A 10,000-nucleotide genomic window follows, 5' to 3' on the forward strand; every position below is an offset into this window, starting at 1 on the left:
AATCCCGCCCTAAAGGACTGACAATCCCACCCTAAAGGACTGACAATCCCACCCTAAAGGACTGACAATCCCACCCTAAAGGACTGACAATCCCACCCTAAAGGACTGACAATCCCACCCTAAAGGACTGACAATCCCACCCTAAAGGACTGACAATCCCGCCCTAAAGGACTGATAATCCCGCCCTTAAAGGACTGACAATCCCGCCCTAAAGGACTGACAATCCCGCCCTTTAAAGACTTACAATCCCGCCCTTAAAGGACTGACAATCCCGCCCTAAATGACTCATTGCCCCATCCTAATGTACTGATAACCCCGCCCTAAAAGACTGATAGCCCCACCCTAGACCAGACATGAAGAACGGTTGTTTCGAGGGGTCTTTAGTTAAAGATAATGAGAGCAAATGAATTTTTCGGCAATAATAAAGAGCACAGAGACATCGTTTATAATAAGAACTGCTATTGTACACACTAAAATAAGAGCAGCAAATTTTGATTTCATGCTAACTTTAAAACACTGCAATAAACATAGATGTTAATAAAATCACGAGGGCAGCACGAACACTACATTAGTGTTTATAATTTTATTAGACCCCTCCTCAAACACACGTCAAATTTTGAATGCCAGTGTATACTGTGTAGAGTGTGTGCAGCAGGTCTGGTGTAGCCTTCGCTCAGTCACAGACCCTGACCCACACCTTTCAATAAATCTAACCACACTCAATATGGAGAGCAAGATCTGTGATTGGCTGGCTCAGTATAGTTGAGTGTGGGTGGGGCTGGAGATGTGGGGGCGGAGCGAGATCTGTGGCATGACTGTTTATTCCCATAGAGGAGTTCTGTATGCAGGCGTTCGCTAAAGTCCCTTTCAAGCAATTCTGTTCACTCGGCGGCCATATTTGCAACACTCCTGGGGCAAGAGCAATAGACCAAAGCCTATGTATATCTGTAGTCTTTGCTAGTGTTTGTTGTATAGTTATAACTCCCGCCTCTTTCTTCCCTGAATGAGTGTGAATTTACGTTCATTTCCAACGTAAACACAAAACAAGTGAAAGCACACTGCCTACTAGTGCTTCAGAAGTGTCACTGCAGGAGTAGAACTGGTGATGGCTTTGCTGTAGGGCACACCGATCTCTCAGTGCTGAAGTATAAAGTGGGCTTCATTCCCAGTAAGAGTTGCTCAACACCGCTTCACCGCACATTTACGGGATGTTTGGGATGAATCATCTGGCCTGTTGAGACGCTGTGCTGTGCTTCATCATCACTGCACTTTGAGCCCCACAGGAGAGTTCATCCACCTCTCTTATCACTGATGGACTCATCCGGCACACTTCTCTACACTGAGGAAGGTTGTGTGAACATTGTGTTGAGGCTGTATATCAGCTTGTCACCGCGGTAAAACCATTAAAGACACTCTGGGGTTTATTTACCACTGAAAGGTGTCATATATGCGCATTACAGCACCGCTGGCATGTTTGTAATAAATGTATAAGTTTTGTTACGCTACGCCTCACATCACGCCACACTTCTCCTGCATCTTCCTAACTCAACCTGTGCATTTAGAACTGAAGCTCAGACCTTTGGAAACAGAGACATGGCCCTGACCAGAGCCCTAATCATGTGACCATTACACAACCAGTAGATGGGCAGTATGGATGCAGGCAAAATAAGAGTGTAAGTAGTCACTTATCATGTGTTTTACTTTATATAGTTTGGGCAAAGATCTTTTTCTGAAACTATTTAAGCTGTTCAAACACACCTGCATTACCTGTATCTCTGTAATACTCTGATAGAGAAGCCGGACTGGACACCAGTGCTGGAGTAATGCATTACAGGTACCACAAGTTACCTAACTAGATCACCTTTTTCAAGTAAGTAGTAAAGCAAAGTGTTTCTGTTCATTTTATAGAAAATAAACAATAATAAGAACACAAGATGCTTTATTTACCCATTTATTGACTGATGGTCTTGTGTTGAGAGAGATGCGGATGTGATTGCTGTGTGGAAATATGAGGCGTGCTGTACAGTTCTGCTCAATATGATCATGTATTTACTCATCTGACTGCACATTCACAAAGCTTTAAAGTGAATGAAAACTTTGAACGCAAGCATTTCTGAGTGTGTGTTTTCTTGCATCCTGATCCTCAGGTGATCCAGAAAGGTTTGTTTGAGTATTTACTTCACATTTCACTCATTCTGGAGTAAAAGGGCCTGACATCTGTCAGAAATAGAAGATGACACCAACACGTAATGCAAGAGGAGCATAACTCATTCTTTTCCTAAACAAGTGAATGAGTAGTACACTGCTGCAGGAGCACCGCAGGACATGGACTTCCCCAACACAGCGTGCAATAGTGCTGCAATAAAGGTTCATTTGTAGATGTATAATGTTCATTTCATGAGTAGTCCCTTACAGAAATAAACCTCGGCTTTGTGATTGTAAAATTATAATAACCATGTGTTTGTTGCATTGACTTCCAGTTGTATAACCACAGTTTTACTAGAATCGCCTTGGTGAAACTATAGATAGATTTGCCCATAGTCCATTTGTGGTTCCCATGGTCGACTATGCAACAGCAGCCAGGTTTTTTTATGGTAAAACCTGGTTAAACAAATGGAATCACACGTCTGCACAGCTAAAGCGGAAGCTGATTAAGGGCTCTAAACAGTTTGACTGTTCAATGAAAGCACTAAGCGGTCCCGGTGGAGCATCCTATGGGTGCTGGCCATTCCTTACCCACAACTCTTCCCGATTCATTTCCATTCGCAAACTGAAAAGCAGCCTGAAACTTCACATTGGTGCACTTTGTGACCTTGCACTCGATAGATGCCGTGCCTTTAAGTTCCTGCACCGAGCATTGGATCGACCCTTCATCAACAGAGATCATCTCTGGAGAGTTTGAGCTGGAGTTTCTGGAACAGACCAGCTGCTCCCTATCCACAGACCTCAGATTGTGTCCTCGGATTAACTCAGGAGCTTCACAGGAGACCCTGGACAGATCCTTCACGTGTTTGTGGTTGTATTTCAGCCAGTCATAGAAGTAGTGTATCCCGCAGTCACAGCTCCAGGGGTTCCCGCGCAGCTCAAACACACACTGGAAGTCCAGATCCTCGAAGAAGCCGCTCGGGATGCTCCGTAAGCTGTTGTTGGACAGGTCGAGCAGCTGCAGGTCGTGCTGGTCCTTCAGGAGATGCGCATCCACAGAAATCAGACTGTTCTTCTGCAGATACACAGATTTAATACTGAACAACCCTTTAAAGACAGATCCGGCCAGCGTGGAAATCCGGTTCTCAGACAGATCGAGTGTTTCCAGTGAGATCAGATTCTGGAAGAGATCCGCCGGGACTTCAGTGAGTGAATTCTGAGATAGGTCCAGATAAGTGATGTAGTGTAGTGTGTGAAAGACAGCATTGGTCAGCTTCTCCAGCAAGTTCTTCTTGAGGATCAGTGTCTTCAGTGATGCTGGGAAGGACCCGGGGGTCAGCACCCGGATGAGGTTGCTCCGCAGGTTCAGCTCCTGCAGGTGATCCAGATGTGTGAAGATGCCGTCCGGCAGGTTTGGGATCTTGTTGGCCTGCAGCGACAGCACTCTGAGCTCAGAGTTGTTCTGGAAAAGCTCAGTGGAGAGCGAGCTGATCTGGTTGAAGGACAGGTCCAGCTCCTGCAGACGATGGAGCCGCTGGAACAGCCGACCGGAGAGGAAAGACAAGCCGTTCCCTCTGAGCTGCAGCATCTCCAGCTGGTGCAGAGAGTGGAACAGACCCACGTCCACACCGCTCAGCTTATTATTGTTGAGCAGGAGTCGGGTCAGATTGGTCAGCGAGCTGAAGGTCTGAATATCGAGGCTCATCCAGCAGATGTTCCCGCTGATCTCCAGCTCCCGCAGCTCTACCAGACGCTCGAAGGCCTCGCCGGACACACTTTTCAACATGCCGTTCAGAAACACCAGCTTCGAGAGTCTGAGGGTCTCCGGAAACGACTGCTGGTCCAGATCTGGGATCCCCGAGGCCACCACGATCAGCTCTCGCACCTGCGTGGAGATGTTCACAGGTAAACTCTTCATCCTGTCATCAGAACAGACCAGTTTGGAGCTGGAGAAGCACTGGCAGGGCTCAGGACAGCAGACGCTACAGTACAGATGGATCAGGACCAGCAGAACCACAGCGCACAGATTACTCATGTCTCCTGGAGGAAAGAAAATCACCTTCAGTCATTGTGTTGATCATCGTCTCTGCTGAAACAGAATCTCTCACATGTTAGGGATAAAGCACATCAGCAGGTTGTTATCACAGAATAAAGCCAGCAGCCCGGTGTGAAGCGCAGCTCGGTTCTATTGACCTTACTCTTCAGACTCGAGCAGGCGCAGCCATTGGAATCTGTTTGGCTCCAGACCTCCACTCTCTTTCACTTCCATTGATGTTTAGAGGTTAATAACAGCCTGTTATTCTGCTGGATGCTACAAACTGATCAGGTCAGTAAGACTGAAGGGTTTATTCTGAGAAAACAACCTTGCTGGATGTACTTTATCCTGCTTATTACATGGATACTTGCAATAAGATGTAAAAAATAGTCACAAGCATTATTCTGAGTCATAATAGTTCATTAGTTCTTTAATTTAAAGCAAAGCTGACAGAAACTAAAACAGCTGAATGGATTATACACTAACCTGCGCATTATTCAGACACTAGAGGGGACCAATGTGGACAATGTGAATATGAATCTGGGTGTACGTATATGGATGTAAATATATTCTCAGATCCAGTTCCCAGACGAGTCTGTGTTATTCAGAATTGTTGTCTGGGAATAACAGACCTTGGACTGTCCTGACTAATCCATCAGAATCAGGTTTTATAGTAATTTTGAGCAATAAGTGTGTTTGTTATAAGCACATGTAAAGCAATAGGACATCCAATGGTGATCAATAGTGTCCAATCAATAGTGTTTGCTGTTCCTATCATGTCAGTAGCTGAGCATGAAGTGTTTTCATTCTGAAAAGCCTCAGAAAACAAGCCTATTTGCCACTGACTGAAACTCCAGCTGAATGCCCTGTTGCAGCACTTGAGCAATACTGTGTAACGCTTAATGGAACATTTCAGTATATTCAGACTGAAGATATCCTACACAGGGTTTAGTTCATCATACCGATGTTAATGCTAATTCATTTTTATTATACATGAATAATAAAGTGCAAATAACAGTTCAGTAAATCTATTATAATGGTTGAAAGAAAGGCTAAGACAGTGAAGACAGTGTGTTTTACGTACCGCAGTGTTGTGCACATCCAGCTCAGTTCAGCAGAAATCCTCAAACTCACTGCAGTTTCAGAGAAACCCCATGAGCAAACAGACACTCATTGGTCAGACACTATCTGCACATCGCTCAGCGTTTAGTGCACGAGTGCAGGAATATCCAACAAACAACTGCTGCACACAATCACTCATGTCTGAGAGTAATTCTTGATTTAGTTAAACATTAGTGATGAACTCTCCTGAATGCAGGGGCTGAGAGAATGTTTGGCTGTTGTGTACAGTATTGACGGACTCCTGCAGACTCTGATCTGCTGTACTGCGGTGAACAGTATTGACATTTCTGAAATCCATATCAGCTAAAACACATCAAGAAAAGCACCAACTGTGAACGTTTAACAGCAATGCCATCACGTATACTGCAAAACAAACATTGCTTTACTCAGAGTGATTCTAGTCTAAATATCTGAAAACTCTGAAATCAAGAAGCATTTTCTAGACAAGCTAAACTAGTGTTGTGTTCAGAGATAATGAAGAGAGTTTCTCTTTAATACGAGCAAACCTGCCAGTGTGGTAACAGAAACAGCTTGTGTTTGTTTTGAAGTAAGAGTGCTCTGCTCACCGCGCGGGCGGATATCTCAGCAGGTTCTCGTTTACCTTATTATTCAGACCATCTTCTTCTGTGTTCAACTGGACAAACTCAAATCCATCTGAAAGTGAAAATCCCTCTGGATGTTGATCTGCTGAGCTGACCAGCATATAATGATGTGTGAGTGAGTGGATGATCGTGTGTAGCGTTCAGGATAGTATATTATACTCATTTACAGTGAATACTGAAGTGTTCATACTCTATATATATGAACTGTGTAAAGCTCTGGTCAGATCACTGGAGTGATATTGTCGATTACAGAAGTGCCCATGTCAGATTATGTGATTTTGTCTTGATAAAGTCTTGCCTTGTCTTGGGTAACAGATGTGCTAGACTACACGTTCCTTCATGTTCAGTCATCCTGTGACGGGAAATATTTCCTGAAGCAGTCACAAGTGCTGCGATAACCATATTTCTCATCTCAATATCAATGTTGTAATCTTATTTCAGTCTCAGTAAACACTGGAGCTTGCAGACCACTGATAACTACATCACTGAAGGACATTCCTCATGGCATGGGCAAGATTAAACTCATGATTCCTTTAATATTAAGATAATTTCTTTGAGATCTAAATTTATATTTTCCTGCAGGGCTGCTTAAACACTCACTCGCCTGAACTCGCCACCAGTGAGATGGAGAAAATGAAAGTACATCAGCACTGAGGATCAATCACAGATCAATCACTGAAGCTGTTGTGTTACCATAGCGACTGTAGAATCACCACAACAGTGTTACCATAGCGACTGTAGAATCACCACAACAGTGTTACCATAGCGACTGTAGAATCACCACAACAGTGTTACCATAGTGACTGTAGAATCACCACAACAGATCAGTTACTGTAGTTGTTGTGTTACCATAGCAACTGTAGAATCGCCACAAAAGATCAGTTACTGTAGTTGTTGTTACCATAGCAACTGTAGAATCACCACAACGGATCAGTTACTGTAGTTGTTGTGTTACCATAGCAACTGTAGAATCGCCACAAAAGATCAGTTACTGTAGTTGTTGTGTTACCATAGCAACTGTAGAATCGCCACAACGGATCAGTTACTGTAGTTGTTGTTACCATAGCAACTGTAGAATTACCACAACAGATCAGTTACTGCACTTGTTGTGTTACCATAGCGACTGTATAATTAAATTCAGATACTCCACTATAGTGTGCTTCAGAAAGTCTGCAGTGTTGAGTAAGCATTACTGTAGTGTTTTCTGTGTAGTGTGTAGAGTGCAGTGGGTGTGGTGTCGTGCAGGAGGCGTGTCCTCCAGGTGTGTGTGTGTGTGTGTGTGATGTTCTGTCCTCAGCAGCAGCAGTGTTCAGTGTTCTCTCAGTTCCTCCTCCAGCTCTCTCCTGATGGCGCACGCAGGGCTGCAGATGCTGGGTTACTGTCTGGGTTTTCTGGGTCTGCTGGGTCTGATCGCCTCCACAGCCATGGCGGAGTGGAAGATGTCCTCGTACGCCGGGGACAACATCATCACAGCACAGGCGCAGTATGAGGGACTGTGGCAGTCCTGTGTGTCGCAGAGCACCGGCCAGCTGCAGTGCAAAAAATACGACTCCCTGCTGAAGCTGCCAGGTAAGAGCCGCGCGTGCCCGGACAGGTGAGCTGAATTCCAGACGCTCCTCAGCACATCACCTGACTGACCCAGAGGACACCCGCACAGCTCACAGCGCTGATGGAGCTGGGCTATTGAACACAATGTCTGGTCATATGTAGACAGAAAATGCTCATTTATTGTTTTAAAGGTGTCATTTATTATGGGTTATTATGGGTTTATTCAGGGTTGAACCGTCTCATTTACACTGAATTGATGCAGTTACACGCTGTTTCTGTCCATATTTGTGAGTTAATTTTATTAATTAAATTTAAATGAGACTTTTTAACCCAAAATAAATGACACTTTTAAAAATATCTATATTTGTGTGTTTGACAAAATGCCAAGACTAAACAGATGTCAGCGTCCTTCAGATTGTTATTTAGTCCAATAATAGCTCATATAAGTGGTCTTCCCGGTTTAGGATTGTTTTCTCTGCATGACTCTGCCTCTGGGTTTGAGCACTCTCACTGACGCTGGGTTGTTTTAAAACTATTTTGGTCAAATGCAGAAAAACTGGGTTCAAGGGTGCAATTTTAAATATTAATTATGTAAATGTAATCTAATGAGGAGATCTCAGTATTGATATTGAAAAATAAACGTTCTGACTTTATAACGTGGATAATACGACTTCATTTCCTGAAAGTCTGACTGTAACTTGCAATTTAGTGTTTACATCCCTCAGTTCTGAGAAGAAAGTCAGAGCTGTGAGTTTGTCATTGTAACCCCGCCGGTCCTACACCACCCAACCCGCTCCGAGGTGGGATCGAACCGGCAACCTTCCGCATGGAAGTCAGTTGCTCTAACAAGGAGGCTTAAGACCATGGCCTCTGGCGTTTGTCTCTAGTGCACCTTTAGAGGTCAGAGGAGTGAAGTTTACCTGCACAGCCTGCACTAGCTGGCCTCCGTTACATCATGCCATTTTGAGATAAAAAGCCCAAATCCCCTTTTATTTTTATTGATAAGTGGGAACAGTGAAGTCAAAACAAAACAGTCCCCAAACTACAAGATCACCGTGACTGTGTACTGTACTGTGCTGTGAGAACGAGCCCCGTACATCAGCAGGAGGCTTGACTGTGACCACATGTCTGTCCTCTGTGTTCTCAGGGGAGATCCAGGGGGCTCGAGGGCTGATGCTGACCGGCATCTTCCTGTGTGGCCTGTCGACGCTGGTGTCTTTCGTGGGCATGAAGTGCACAACCTGCCTTTCAGAAGCGCCACAGGTGAAGAGTAAAGTGGCTCTGGCTGGAGGAGTGCTGTTCATCACTGGAGATAAGCTCATGCTCATTACACTCACTGACGACCGCTGCAAACACACATGACAGCGCTCACAAAAAAACAGGCGGCACAGTGGCGCTGTGGGTACAATCACCTCACGGTAAGAAGGTCTCTGGTTTGAGTCTCGGCTGGGTCAGTTGGTGTTTCTGTGTGGAGTTTGCATGTTCTCCCCGTGTTGGTGTGGGTTTCCTCCGGGTGCTCCGGTTTCAGTCCAAACACATGCGCTATAGGGGAACTGATCAACTACACTGGCCGTAGTGTGTGTGTGTGTGTGTGTGTGTGTGTGTGTGTGTGTGTGTGTGTGTGTGTGTGTGTGGGTGGGTGGGTGTTTCTAGAGTTTCTACCGTGGAATGAACCACCAACTACTCCAGCATGTTTTACACAGTGGATGCCCTTCCAGCTGCAACACAGTAATGGGAAACACCCATACACACTCATTCTCTCTCACACACACACACACACTCATACACTATGGCCAGTGTAGTTGATCAGTTCCCCTATAGCGCATGTGTTTGGACTGTAACCGGAGCACCCGGAGGAAACCCACGCCAACACGGGGAGAACATGCAAACTCCACACAGAAACACCAACTGACCCAGCCGGGACTCAAACCAGAGACCTTCTTGCTGTGAGGTCACAGTGCTGACCACTGAGCCACCGTGCCCCTTTACCAATTGGTTTATTGTGAGTGAAAGATGAGAGGCGGGGCTAAAATAAACCACGCCCCTTTCCAATATTTAATGTTGAACCTGTGAGATGTCCTATAAGTGTTCTGTAGGCGGCTCTGTCCAATCACTACAGAGACGGTCCCCCACTCTGAGTCTTAAGGCTTTATTGTGGACCCCTGATGAACCCACACTGTAAATAAAGTCTGCTGTTCAGCCACAGACATGTTCTGTAAAATAACAGGCAGTAAACATCAGAAATGTTCCTGAAATTTGAAGTAAATTAAGTAAATATCAGTAATGTACTGTCTGTTATTTTATGTTAAGTGTCTGTAATTTAATGGCTGGTATTTTTCGTTATTTCCGGCACTCCAGCTGCTGGGAAAATCCTGTGAAAAAGCAACATGTGTACCGCCTGTTCAGTGTTGATCCTCTTGGCTTCATCCCACTGTTCCTCCACCATCCCTTCATCCCTACACTGCAGTGCAGCTCAGAGTGCTCCATGCTGGTGACTGTATGAGTGTGTTGCGCGTGTTCATGTCAGCTCTGCTCTTCTTTCTACAAG

General features: G+C 45.0%; 2 protein-coding genes across 3 annotated transcripts in view; one reads left to right on the forward strand and one right to left on the reverse strand.

Moving 5' to 3' along the window:
- Positions 1 to 1,937: 1,937 nt before the first annotated feature.
- On the reverse strand, positions 1,938 to 5,287 carry zgc:153913. Its single transcript, NM_001079979.1, is given in 2 exon segments — positions 1,938 to 4,185; positions 5,265 to 5,287. A coding segment is annotated over 1 exon segment (1,491 nt). The 5' UTR covers positions 4,181 to 4,185; positions 5,265 to 5,287; the 3' UTR covers positions 1,938 to 2,689.
- A 1,921-nt stretch (positions 5,288 to 7,208) lies between these two features.
- The window catches only part of cldn1 (claudin 1), a 4,677-nt gene continuing 1,885 nt past the window's right edge, over positions 7,209 to 10,000 (forward strand). The window contains 3 exon segments of one of the 2 annotated variants that reach the window (NM_131770.2): positions 7,209 to 7,473; positions 8,600 to 8,764; position 10,000. The exon segment at position 10,000 is cut by the window's right edge and continues 84 nt beyond it. In NM_131770.2, the coding sequence (NP_571845.1) occupies positions 7,251 to 7,473; positions 8,600 to 8,764; position 10,000 (389 nt within the window). In that variant the 5' untranslated portion in view covers positions 7,209 to 7,250. 2 annotated transcript variants of the gene reach the window in all.

This window comes from Danio rerio, chromosome 2 (assembly GCF_052040795.2).
Source record: "Danio rerio strain M-AB ecotype USA chromosome 2, GRCz13ab, whole genome shotgun sequence".
Taxonomy (NCBI): Eukaryota; Metazoa; Chordata; class Actinopteri; order Cypriniformes; family Danionidae; genus Danio; species Danio rerio.